The 13,799-nt window shown below is 38.7% G+C and overlaps 1 protein-coding gene across 9 annotated transcripts in view; it reads left to right on the forward strand.

Annotated features, from left to right (window-relative positions):
- Positions 1 to 13,799, forward strand: part of HERC1 (HECT and RLD domain containing E3 ubiquitin protein ligase family member 1) — a 235,788-nt gene that overhangs the window by 85,045 nt on the left and 136,944 nt on the right. For all 9 annotated transcript variants that reach the window (XM_066274158.1, XM_066274165.1, XM_066274161.1 and 6 more), the window contains exons 10-14: positions 53 to 224; positions 2,845 to 2,979; positions 3,250 to 3,415; positions 8,261 to 8,386; positions 9,354 to 9,575. In XM_066274158.1, coding sequence (XP_066130255.1) covers positions 53 to 224; positions 2,845 to 2,979; positions 3,250 to 3,415; positions 8,261 to 8,386; positions 9,354 to 9,575 — 821 coding nt within the window. The remainder of the gene's footprint in view (positions 1 to 52; positions 225 to 2,844; positions 2,980 to 3,249; positions 3,416 to 8,260; positions 8,387 to 9,353; positions 9,576 to 13,799) is intronic.

A 13,799-nucleotide genomic window follows, 5' to 3' on the forward strand; every position in this document is an offset into this window, starting at 1 on the left:
TATATTATATTTACATTGGGCTTTTGTTTTGGTCTTTATGTTTTGTCTTCAGATAATGAAGTTTATGCCTGGGGCAATAACTCAATGGGGCAGTGTGGCCAAGGAAATTCCACAGGTCCTATTACTAAACCAAAGAAAGTGAGTGGCTTAGATGGCATAGCTATTCAGCAGATCTCTGCTGGAACATCACATAGTCTAGCATGGACTGCTCTTCCTAGAGACAGGTAAGAGTGTCCACACTTAAAAACTCTTGTTTTAATAACAGTAGAAACACCAGTAAAAACAAATAACTGTACTTTGTTCATAAAATGCTCTTCTAAACATTTTTAGTAATTTCTTTTAACTATCATAGACTTGACATCTAGATTTCTTTCAGTTTGAATGAATGTTGAGGCTAGGAAGTTTTGTAAGCATAAAGTTATCCCCTGTACCTAAGATATTTTCTTGATTTGTCTCCTAAACATTTTGAGTTCCCTTTCTGTATCCAGATATGAATTTTAAAAATTAAATGTCTGTGTATCAAGAGGAAGTTAAAATAATCAAAATAAGAGCTAGGCTTTATTGATTTAAAAAGTAGATTGGCCTCTGTGCACTGTACTGGTTGTTTTTTGGAAGAAAGCATTTGCCAGACTTTTAAATAAAGGAAGTTACCTTTTGCAGAAATTTAGCTTTTTGCTAAAGTGATAACCATATTTGTTTAGATAATCAGGTAGGTGATTTTTAGCCAATATTAGGAGATTGAATTTTAAGGAATTTAGGTGTTATTTCAGATATTTTCAGATGCATGTGGGCTAATTTACAACTAGGATGTATAATACAGTTGACCCTTGAACAACATCAGTTTGAACTGTGCTGGTCCACTTATACATATGCAGATTTTTTTTCTAATAAAAATATAGTTGGCCCTCCGTATTTGTAGGTTTTGCACCTGTGGATTCAGCCAACTGTGGATAGAAAACAGTTTATATTTTCAGTCTGTGGCTGGGAATCTATGAAAATTGGAGAGCTAACTGTATGCATTTTTCTTCACCATTTCATATGAGGGACATGAGCACCCATGAATTTTGGTATCTATGAGAAGGGGATACCCTAGATTGAACCAATCCCCTATAGATACTGAGCAATGATTATGGTTAAGTTTTTAGATTTTTGACTGTGCCAGAGGTAGGAGGTCAGAACCTGTGACCCTGCATTGTTCAATGGTCAACTGTATTTGCATTCTAGACTTTTGATTCAGATGGGGCTTATGACATTCTGACCACTTAAAAATGTTTATAGATAATTGCTCTCCAATACAAAAGCCAAAATATAACAAATAGAATATAAATAATTTATTAGTATTCACTCTGAAACTTCCTACATTGTATACTTGAAAATTTTCACAAGTGTTTTCAGTTCGTTTTTATTTATTTATTTATTTTTTGTATTTTTCTGAAGCTGGAAACGGGGAGAGACAGTCAGACAGACTCCCGCATGCGCCCGACCGGGATCCACCCGGCACACCCACCAGGGGGCAAAGCTCTGCCCACCAGGGGGCGATGCTCTGCCCCTCTGGGGCGTTGCTCTGTTGCTACCAGAGCCACTCTAGTGCCTGGGACAGAGGCCAAGGAGCCATCCCCAGCACCCGGGCCATCTTTGCTCCAATGGAGCCTCGGCTGTGGGAGGGGAAGAGAGAGACAGAGAGGAAGGAGAGGAGGAGGGGTGGAGAAGCAGATGGGCGCTTCTCCTGTGTGCCCTGGCTGGGAATCGAACCCGGGACTTCTGCACGCCAGGCCGACGCTCTACCACTGAGCCAGCCGGCCAGGGCCTCATTTTTATTTTTAAAATGTCAGTATATCACTGTATAGAGTCAGGCTACTTTTCTTAAATGAAATATACATTTTATAGACCCTTAGAATCAGAAGGGCTGTAGTACATCATGTGTCTCAGCCCTTAGCTTTCAGGTGAGTGAATATCCAAAGCTTCTAAAACAGGTGGTAGTTACATGTTTTCTTTCTGAAGAACTCTAGGAAGAGGAGGGCAAATTCTTGGTTTTTCTCAGTTGATAAAATGAAGGGTTTTATTACCTTCAGTATTACACAGAAGAAGGCCTTCTGTGTATCTTGTTGAAATCTTTCAGCTTTCTTTTCTTTTTTTTTTTAAAGAAGAGGGTATTTTTTTAATTCATTTTAGAGAGAGAGAGGAGAGATAGAGAGAGAGAAGTGGGGGAGGAGCTGGAAGCATCAACTCCCATATGTGCCTTGACCAGGCAAGCCCAGGGTTTTGAACCGGCGACCTCAGCATTTCCAGGTCGATGCTTTATCCACTGCGCCACCACAGGTCAGGTTTCAGCTTTTCTTTCTTTTTTTTTTTTTTTTCTTTTCTTTTTTTTCATTTTTCTGAAGCTGGAAACAGGGAGAGACAGACAGACTCCCGCATGCGCCCGACCAGGATCCACCCGGCACGCCCACCAGGGGCGAAGCTCTGCCCACCAGGGGGCGATGCTCTGCCCATCCTGGGCATCGCCATGTTGCGACCAGAGCCACTCTAGCACCTGAGGCAGAGGCCACAGAGCCATCCCCAGCGCCCGGGCCATCTTTGCTCCAATGGAGCCTTGGCTGCGGGAGGGGAAGAGAGAGACAGAGAGGAAAGCGCGGCGGAGGGGTGGAGAAGCAAATGGGCGCTTCTCCTGTGTGCCCTGGCCGGGAATCGAACCCGGGTCCTCCGCACGCTAGGCCGACGCTCTACCGCTGAGCCAACCGGCCAGGGCAGGTTTCAGCTTTCTTAATGGTTTAGTTTTTGTTAGCTCATGTGTGAGAATTGTATGTTAAGGCTGTTCCATGATTTTTCTTATGCTTTTTCTAGACAAGTTGTTGCATGGCACCGACCTTATTGTGTAGATCTTGAAGAGAGCACCTTCTCCCACCTGCGTTCTTTTCTTGAGAGATACTGTGATAAAATAAACAGTGAGATTCCCCCACTCCCTTTTCCTTCATCGAGGTATGTTGTATATATGTATATTTGTGAGTGTGCATGTCTATTAATTACTCACTTTGAGTTTTGACTTATTATTCTTTTTTGATTTCCCCTAAAAAAAAGCTAAACTTAGGTGTGTGTTGATAATAACCTTTCTGAAGTTATCCATAATTTCATGAGTCACATTTTAAGAATTACTGTTTATCATAATTTGATAAAATTTTTAAAGAGAAAAACTGGAAAGCACATTGTTTTTTATGTTCTAAAAATTCACAGCAGTTTATTTGGTTTCAGGGAACACCACAATTTCCTCAAGCTGTGCCTGAAGCTGCTTTCAAATCACCTTGCTCTTGCCCTTGCGGGAGGGGTGGCTACCAGCATTCTTGGGAGACAGGCAGGTCCACTTCGAAATTTGCTCTTCAGACTGATGGACTCAACTGTCCCAGATGAAATCCAAGAGGTAAGATATAGAACTCATGAATCCGTACCTCAAGGCACTTCTTTGTCTGAGGTTGTAGTTCATAAGTATATCTTAGAAAAATGCAATTGGATGTTCTTTCTCATGGTCTTTTTTTTTTTTTAGTGAAAACAGTTTATTTTGGTTAACTCATCCTTTAAAATAAAGGTCAAATGTAATCTCTGAGAAATCTTTCATTCCCTGCTCTCCTGCCAGGTTAGGTTTCTCTTGTACATGTTCTTGTTGTGTCACATTGTATTGAAGTTGTCCATTTGTAAACAGGCCAGTCTTTTCCATGAGAAGATGAATTTATGAGGACAAGGGCCTAGTTTTATTTTTTATTATGATAAAATACTTATAATAAAATTTATCATCTTAAATATTTTAAGTATACAGTTCAGTGACATTAAATGCATTCATAATGTTGTACAACCATTACCACCATCCTTCTCCATAATTCTTTTCATTTTATAAAATTGAAATGCTAGTGCTCTCTTCGGCAGCACATATACTAAAATTGAAATGCTATATCCATGTTTAATAATTCCCCATTCTCCCCTCCCTCCAGCTCCTGACAACTACCATTCTACTTTTGTCTCTATAATCTTGACTGTTTCATAAAAGTGAAATCACGTACTGTTTGTCTTTTCATGACTAGCTTGTTTCACTTAGCATAATGTTCTCAAGGTTCATCCATGTTGTAGCATATGGCAGTATTTCCTTCCATTTTAAGGCTGGATAATCTTCTGTTAAATGTATATACGAGGCCCTGGCCAGTTGGCTCAGTGGTAGAGCATCGGCCTGGCGTGCAGAAGTCCCAGGTTTGATTCCCGGCCAGGGCACACAGGAGAAGCGCCCATCTGCTTCTCCACCCCACCCCCTCTCCTTCCTCTCTGTCTCTCTCTTCTCCTGCTGCAGCTGAGGCTCCATTGGAGCAAAGATGGCCCGGGCCCTGAGGATGGCTCCATGGCCTCTGCCTCAGGCGCTAGAATGGCTCTGGTCACAACAGAGCGATGCTCCAGATGGGCAGAGCATCGCCCCCTGGTGGGCATACCGGGTGGATCCCAGTCGGGCACATGTGGGAGTCTCTCTGACTGCCTCCCCGTTTCCAGCTTCAGAAAAATACACACACATACACACACACACACACACACACACACACACGACATTTTTCTCACCCTCTCATTCATCATTTTTATGACCTTTGATTAGACAATGATTTCTTAGCTATGACTATCAAAGCACAAGCAGCCAAAGGAAAAACAAAGTAAATTAGATATCATCAGAATTAAAAATATGTATGCTTCAAAGGACATTGTCAAGAAAATCAAAATACAATTTACAGAATGGAAGAAATATTTATAAATCACATGTCTGATAAGCTTCTAGTTTCCAGAATATATATAAAGGATTCTTATAACTCAACAAAAAAAAGACAACCCAATTAAAAACTGAAGAATCTGAGTAGACATGTCTCTAGAGGAGATTTACATATGGCTAATAAACAAATGAAAAAATGTTCTACATCATAAGTTATTAGGGAAATGCAAATCAAAATCACATGAGGGCCTGACCTGTAATGGCGCAGTGGATCAAGTGTCGACCTGGAATGCTGAGGGTGCCAGTTCAAAACCCTGGGCTTGCCTGGTCAAGGCATATATGGGAGTTGATGCTTCCTTCTCTCTCCCTTTCTCTCTCTCTCTCTCTCTCTCTCTCTAAAAATGAATAAATAAAATCTAAAAAAGACAAAAACAGAAAACCCCCCACATGAGGTACTGCTTCTTACACACTTGATAACTATAATCAAAAAGACTGACAATGACAACAGTTGCTAAAAATGTAGAGAAATTTGAACCTTTATACATTGCTGGTGGGAATGTAAAATGATACAGCCGCTTTGGAAAAACAGGTAATTTTTTAATAGTTAAACATAGAGTTAATTTACTATATAATGCAGTAATTCCACACCTAGATCTACATTCAAGGGAATTGAAATAACATGTCCGTGCAAAAATGTGTACATGAATGTTTATAACAATATTATTTATAATAGCCAAAAAGTAGAAATAAACAAATGTCTGTCAAATGGTGATGAACAAAATGCAATATGTTTATACAGTATAGTATTATTCAGCCTTATAAAAAAAGGAATGCTACAACTTGATTGAACCTAGTAAACACTATGCTAAGTGAAAGAAGCCAGACACAAAAGGCCACATAGTGTATGATTCCATATATATGAATTGTTCAGAATAGGCAAATTTATAGAGACTGAAAATAAGTTCATTGGTTGTCAGAGGTTGGAGAGATAGGGAATGACTACTAATGGGCACAGAGTTTCTTTTTTGGGGTCATCAAAAGTGTTCTAAAATTAGACAGTGGTGATGGTTCCACAACTTTGAATATACTAAAAACTACTGAATTTTATACTTCCAAAAGATGAATTTTACAATATGACTTACATGTCAATTTTAAAATATTAAAAAGTTATGGTGATTTTTCTGCTACCGGGACATGTCCCTAGGATGCAGGTAGAAGGAATATTAATATTAACCTGGTGATAAGTGGGAACTTTGAGGATTTAATATTTATTAGCAGTGAGGTAGTGAAATATTTTTTAAAAGGTTGAAAAGTACTAGAATGAAGTAATGAAAGTGAACTTAAAAAATTATCTTTAGAATTGTTTGTTTATTCCTTGAGTCTCCTTTGTAGCTACTATGTCTTAGGAGAGTTCTTAAGAGATATTAGATGAATTCTCTCAGCATGTGTATAAGGCCTTTTCTCTTGAGGACTCTTTTTGTTTCTCTTTCCTTATCCCTGGAACTTCTAGTAATTCATCTGTTTGCAGCGATCTCTGTTAATGTGTTTCATTTCTTTCTTTTTAGTACTTTATTTTGAACCAACTTTGGACTTAAGGAAAAGTTGCATAAAATAATAGAGTTCTCATTATCTGTCTTACATAATCACAGTACAGTTATCAAAACTAAGCAGTTAACATTGGCTTTATACTGTTAATTAAACTGAAAACCTTATTAGAAATTTTTTATCAGTTTTCTGTTCATGTTCTTGTTCTTTTGCAGGATCCTATTCAGGATCTCATATTGCGTTTAATTGTTATTTCTCCTTAGTCTCCTGCACTCTGAAACAGTTCTTCGTTCTTTCCTTGTCTTTCATGATCTGGACACTTCATGAATTCTGATCACTTTTTAAATTGAGTATGTCTGTTATTTTTTCATGATTGAACTGAGGTTACGCAGTTTTGGCAAGACTACCACAGAAATGGTGTGCCCACAGTACACTGTGCCATGGGGTTTATGATACCAATGTGTTCTTACTACTAGAGATTTTGACCTTGATTGCTTGGTGAAGGTGGTGTCTGCTGAATTTCTACATCCATAAGTAGTTTCTGAGAGAGGGTAGGTAGAAAATATATTCTTTGAGAATATACTTCCACTTAAGCAGTTTGCAAATTAAATATCTTCATGAATAGCTGAGGCATAGAATTCTAAATTGAAAATCATTTCTCATAAGAATTGTGAAGTCATTCCCTTCTAGCTTTCAATGTTGTTACTCATAAAATCAATACCATTCAAATATTTGGTCCTTTGTGTAGAAATCTGCTTTTCTCTCCAGAACTTATCTTTTGTGTCTGCACATTTGAAAATAGTATGAACCTATGTGGGTCTGATTTTATTCATTGTGGTATGTACTTGGGTGGACAGCTTTTAATTTGGAAACCTATAGCCTTCAGTTTTCAGAAATTATCTTGGAATACTAGACCTCTTAGACCAGTACTCTTCATTTTCTTGTTTTCTTCCCTGTTTTCCACTTTCCTCCTCTATGAGAAATTTAATTTTATATTCTAACCCTTCTGTTGATTTTTTTATTTCTTCTGTCATATTTTTTAATTTATAAAAAAGGAACTCTTAACCCTTTCAGTAGTACGAATGTTCATGTATGTCCTCATGCCTCCTGTCCATCCAGAGTACAATCATACAAAAATTTTTATTTTAAAAATGTGTAAGGCAACATTAAAAAAAGGCAATGTGTGTTCTTGTTTTCATAAGGCTATCAAACAAACATGATTTTCAGTTAATAAAACTGTAACTGGAACTAATTTTTTTGAAAAAAATACTCTCGCATGTCAGCAAGCATGAAAAAAAAACCCAACTCACTACTCAAAGGGTTAATTTTTGAGTGTTTCTTTTTTTTCTAGTTCAGTATCCTCAGTTTACTGGTAAAGAAGCTATGACCAGAGAATTTATAGGTCATAGATAATGTAGCTATTCTTTATGCTGTCCTGCTACCTGGACCTCTGTTTGGTTAAGTCCTGCTCATTTTTAAATCCTTAACTGAAGTGCCTAATCCTTAGGGAGACCTTCTGTGAGCTCATAGACCACGTTAATTGCCTTTTTGTGTGTATGCTCATTCATGTGTACGCTTCCATTTACTTTTCTTATGTGACTACTTTCACACTTAGAATTACTTGTTCAGGGTCTCTCTTTTCCCATGAGACTGTATGCTCATGAAAGCAGGGCTTTTGTCTGTCTTGTTCATTTCTGCATCCACAGCACCTTGCAGAGATCCTTACCAGGCCCAGTGCTGTAGAATCAACACTGAATATTTGTGGAGTGATGATTATCTACTTAGTGGCAGATCCAAAATATGTCTTCCTGTCTTCTTAAAGACATGTATAGAAGGACTGCGAGCGTTCTCTTTTCATACATCACCCTTACTTAGACTTCCGTGGTCCTAATAATCAATACTTATTATAGTTAATAGTTAATTTATCTTTTTATTTATTAAAAAGAACCAGGCCAATAAACTCCCTTTTCTTTTTGGTATTAGGTGGTAATTGAAACGCTGTCAGTGGGAGCAACCATGCTGTTACCTCCATTACGAGAACGTATGGAATTACTTCATTCTCTTTTACCCCAAGGACCTGATAGATGGGAAAGTTTATCTAAAGGACAGGTGAGCCTTTGCATGGTATCTAAGTAAACCAGTAATACCACAAAAGAGAAAAAGAAAGGAAGATAAAGCTTACCGATTACCTTGTTTTTATGAGGTAATACTTAACTTGGTTCTGGTAAACCCTAGAATTTAATGTTTTCTGCTGGAAGAATTCCCAGATTTCTAATAAAGATGAAGCAAATGATAATTTATTAAATTATTTGGGGTAATTGTTAAAATTATGACTAATTTTTTTCAGTGGTGCTTTCACTGTCAAACCAGAGACCTTTCAGTTTATTTGTAATGTCCTGAGTTGAAGTCAAGGGCATGTGCTACTGTTGGTTCCATGCCCAGAACTGTGTGTGAAATTGCTTACATAAAAAGTAAAAGAAGATGACTGTTATGAAAAAGTATTTGATGATATCAGTATGCTTATTCTTTTCATTTTTAATATCTTCTGTACATTAAAGTAAATGCATTTTACTTAAACAAGTAGAACAAACAATTGTAGAGTTATAGATCTGAGGCAAAAGGTGGTACGTACTTGTAATATAATATGCCCAGATGCCTTGCATTGAGTGTTTTGCATTAGTTTAGATTTCAGTGATTTATTTTAAACATAGAATAAATAGTTTCATTGGTAATTCTGTAGAAAAATGTGTAATATAATTTATCTGTTGATATTTCCTACTCTTTATTTACACTGCTGAAATCATTATGCAGAATATGCCATTTTAGCTTAGAGTTTCAGGTATTATAATAAAGGATGGAATAAAACTGTAAGTTGCATTTCCCCAAATGGTATTAATATGGTAGCTTTTCTTTTGATTATGTACTTGCTAAAAGATGATTATTAATCTGGATATGAAGTAGAGTAGTTAGCATCATTAATATAGTTTTTTTCTGGGATCCCTTTTTTCTTTTCTAGTGTATTTTAAACTAATTATTTATTTGTTCCTCTTTTATTGATGGAAATACTTTTTTTTAGAGAATGCAACTGGATATCATTCTGACAAGTTTGCAAGATCATACCCATGTAGCCTCCTTACTTGGCTATAGCTCACCCTCTGATGCTGTTGACCTCTCTTCTGTGTGCACTGGGTATGGAAACCTGTCAGATCAACCTTATGGCACTCAGAGCTGCCATCCAGACACCCATCTGGCTGAAATTTTGATGAAGACCCTCTTAAGAAATTTAGGATTTTACACAGTAAGTTCTTTTTATTGTGGTAAATAATAATTATAAAGCTGCGGGGGTTTTTTTCTATTTATTTTATTGATTTTAGAGAGAGGAAGTTGGTGGGGGAGAGCAAGAGAGAGAAAAAGGGAGAGAGAGGAGAACTAAGTCTGTTCCTGTATGTGCCCTGACTGGGGATTGATGGCAATCTCTGCACTTCTGGATGATGTTCTAACCGACTGAGCTATCCGGTTAGGGTGATTTTTTGGCGTGCGTGTGTGTGTGTGTGTGTGTGTGTGTGTGTGTGTGTGTGTTTAGGAGGCGATAGGTATCACTTCAGGTTAAGTTTTTGGGGTTTTTTTTTTTTTTTTTTTTTTTTGTATTTTTCTGAAGCTGGAAACGGAGAGAGACAGTCAGACAGACTCCCGCATGCGCCTGACCGGGATCCACCCGGCACACCCACCAGAGGGCGATGCTCTGCCCCTCTGGGGCGTCGCTCTGTCACGACCAGAGCCACTCTAGCACCTGGGGCAGAGGCCAAGGAGCCATCCCCAGCGCCCGGGCCATCTTTGCTCCAATGGAGCCTCGTCTGCGGGAGGGGAAGAGAAAGACAAAGAGGAAGGAGAGAGGGAGGGGTGGAGAAGCAGATGGGCGCTTCTCCTGTGTGCCCTGGCCGGGAATCAAACCCGGGATCCCTGCACGCCAGGCCAACGCTCTACCACTGAGCCAACCGGCCAGGGCCAAGTTAAGATATTTTGATATTTAAACACTGATGAAATAAAACTCTAGACTCCACTCCCCCATAGGAGTGAAATAGTGTGGGTGCCTAGAGACTTATAATTGAGAATTTCAAAGAGATTTGTTTTAGAATTTTACCCAATTTTTTTTATGTTAATGTATAAGAATAAACAGATATAAGAGAAGAATAATGAAGACAGTTATAATAATGATTGACCTTACCAGATATAATCTTATACCTTAAACAGTGTGGTTGGCATTAAGAATAGGCTAGTCAACAGGTAAGATGACTGTGGACACCATAGCTTTCCCTGTATTTGGATGCCATTCTTTCTCTGTGATGTTCCTTAGATCATCCTTTTTTTTTCTTTTCATTTCTATGGGTTCTAACTCAGGCCATCATGACTTAATACTAATAGCAGTGTTGTTTTCGCTGTTACTGGTCTCTTCTCAGCATCTTTTTATTTATTTATTTATTTATTTATTTATTTATTTATTGGTTTTTTTGTATTTTTCTGAAGCTAGAAACGGGGAGAGACAGTCAGACAGACTCCCGCATGTGCCCGACCGGGATCCACCCGGCACGCCCACCAGGGGTGACGCTCTGCCCACCAGGGGGCGATGCTCTGCCCCTCCGGGGCGTCGCTCTGCCCTGACCAGAGCCACTCTAGTGCCTGGGGCAGAGGCCAAGGAGCCATCCCCAGCGCCCGGGCCATCTTTGCTCCAATGGAGCCTTGGCTGCGGGAGGGGAAGAGAGAGACAGAGGGGGGGGGGGTGGAGAAGCAAATGGGCACTTTTCCTATGTGCCCTGGCCGGGAATCGAACCCGGGTCCCCCGCACGCCAGGCTGACGCTCTACCGCTGAGCCAACCGGCCAGGGCTCTTCTCAGCATCTTAATGCTGGATTAAATTTGTGTTTAAAAAAAACACCTCATTGCATTAAATTAAAACTTCTTCAGATCCTTCATCATTTGGCTTACACACCACTCTCATCTGGGCTCATGCAGATGACACACTTGTCTTCTCTCTGCTTGTCCTGTCTACCAGTGTGACTTCTTTAAGATTTTATTATTAAAAAAAAAAAAAAAAGATTTTATTATTCTAGGAAGCTTTGTCCACATAACCCCATCTAACCATGTAATTATAACTGCATACCCGTTAGCAACTTTTAGAGACAAAGTGTACTGTGTAACTTAATTTTTGAATTGTTTGTGTATCATTCATATTGTTTCATGTGCTTCTTCAGGGTGAGGTCCATATCTTTTTCTTCTGTACAATTCTTAATGTTCTGTTCTTTCCACATTAAAAGGTTGTTGACTAAGTCAGTATAAGTTGTTCAAACAGAAGTACTTCCTCTCAGATTAAAGAATGTAAGTTTGATCTGATGTTTGACTCAAGTGGAATGGAAAGTGCTATAGTATAGTATACCCATATCCACTTGTTATTAACTGGAAATTTTTTCCAAAGTTGCAAGGAACATTTATTCTGAATAAAAGTAGTGACTTTAGTACACCATTAGGGCTAAGGTAGATGTGTATATTACTATATGGAAATGGCAGTAAAATGCTAACTCTTTGTGGGCTAAAATCATAGATTATTGTTTCTTTCTGATGTGATTTAAACCAAATTTATCATATTCTAAGATTTTAAAATAGTAGTTCTTATCTTAGTCTGTTTGGTCTGTTATAACAGAATACCCTGGACTATTTGGCTATAAACAACATAATTTATTTCTTAGTTCTGGAGGTGGGAAGTCCAAGATCAAGGTGCTGCCTGTTTATGGTATATAGATAGCTGTCTTCTTGTCTCTGTCCTCACACAAGGGAGCTCTCTGGGTCTCTTTTATAAGGGTATTATTAATCCCATTCAGAAGGGCTCTGCCCTCATGGCCATTCACCTTCCAAAGGGCCTACTTCCAGTGACTGCTACATTTGCGGGGATTAGGTTTCAACATATAAATTTTGAGAGGACGTAAACATTCAGTTTCTCTAGTAGTGCTTATTTGGGAGCTTATAATGGTGCTTATATATCGGGGTCTTAAAATGTTTCGAGACTCTCTTGCATATTATAAACATAGACCATATTTTATATGTAAAGATGTTCATATTATTACTTACAAGCAGTAATAAGAAATAAGAAATCGGAAACAACTGAACTATTTAATAAATAGGGGAATGGTTAGTAAATTATGGTATATGTGCTCAGTGGAATTTTCTGTGAATTAAATTTTATATACATGTGGTTTATAAAATTGTAGAAAATATTTGTGAACTTGTTGGAAAAGAGAAGAGTAAAAATAGAATAAGTAGTATTATACAAAAGTCACAAAAAATCAGGAAAGAAATACAGCAAAAATATTAATAGTTTTTTTGGGGGTGGTTGGCTAAATTGTGATTTTGAACTTTTAAAAAATATTGGTATTACACTGCACATTAAAAAATATATTTTTAACTTGATATAATTCAAAACTTACATGAGGCCCTGGCTGGTTGGCTCAGCGGTAGAGCGTCGGCCTGGCGTGCGGGGGACCCGGCTTCAATTCCCGGCCAGGGCATATAGGAGAAGCGCCCATTTGCTTCTCCACCCCTCCCCCTCCTTCCTCTCTGTCTCTCTCTTCCCCTCCCGCAGCTGAGGCTCCATTGGAGCAAAGATGGCCTGGGTGCTGGGGATGGCTCCTTGGCCTCTGCCCCAGGCGCTAGAGTGGCTCTGGTCACGTTGGAGCGATGCCCTGGAGGGGCAGAGCATCGCCCCCTGATGGGCAGAGTGTCGCCCCTGGTGGGCGTGCCGGGTGGATCCCGGTCGGGTGCATGTGGGAGTCTGTCTGACTGTCTCTCCCCGTTTCCAGCTTCAGAAAAATACAAAAAAACAAACAAACAAAAAAACAAAAAAAACTTACATGAGTTATAAGAATCATTGAAAAAACTTCCTGTACCCTTTACCCTAATTTGCTCTATCTATCTATCTATCTATCTATCTATCTATCTATCATCTATTTATCATCTATCATCTGTTTCTATTGTAAATCATTGTAAGTCATTTGAGGGAAAGTTACAAATATCATGCTAGCTATTCCTAAGCAGTTCAGCATGTATTTCTTAAGAAGGACATTTTCTTACATATTTCAACAGAATAATGATAGGGTTCAGGAAATTTAATATCGATGTAGAACTGTTATCTAATATACAGTCCATATTCAAATATCTATAATTATGCCAATAATGTTCTTTATAGCAACCCCTCTCAATCCAGGATCACATATTTATTGTGTCAATTTAGTCCACTTTTTTCTTGTTTTGTTTTTTAGCAAGAGAGAGGGAGAGAGGGGAAGGGACAGAGATGAGAAGCATCAACTAGTAGTTGTGGCACTTTAGTTGTTCATTGATTGCTTTTCATGTGTGCCTTGACTGGGGGCTCAAGCTGAGCCAGTGACTCCTTGCTTAAACCAGCGACCATTGGATCATGCCAATGATCCTGCACTTAAGCTAGCAACCACACATTCAAGCTAATGAGCCAGGCTGTG

This window comes from Saccopteryx bilineata, chromosome 4, assembly GCF_036850765.1.
Source record: "Saccopteryx bilineata isolate mSacBil1 chromosome 4, mSacBil1_pri_phased_curated, whole genome shotgun sequence".
Taxonomy (NCBI): Eukaryota; Metazoa; Chordata; class Mammalia; order Chiroptera; family Emballonuridae; genus Saccopteryx; species Saccopteryx bilineata.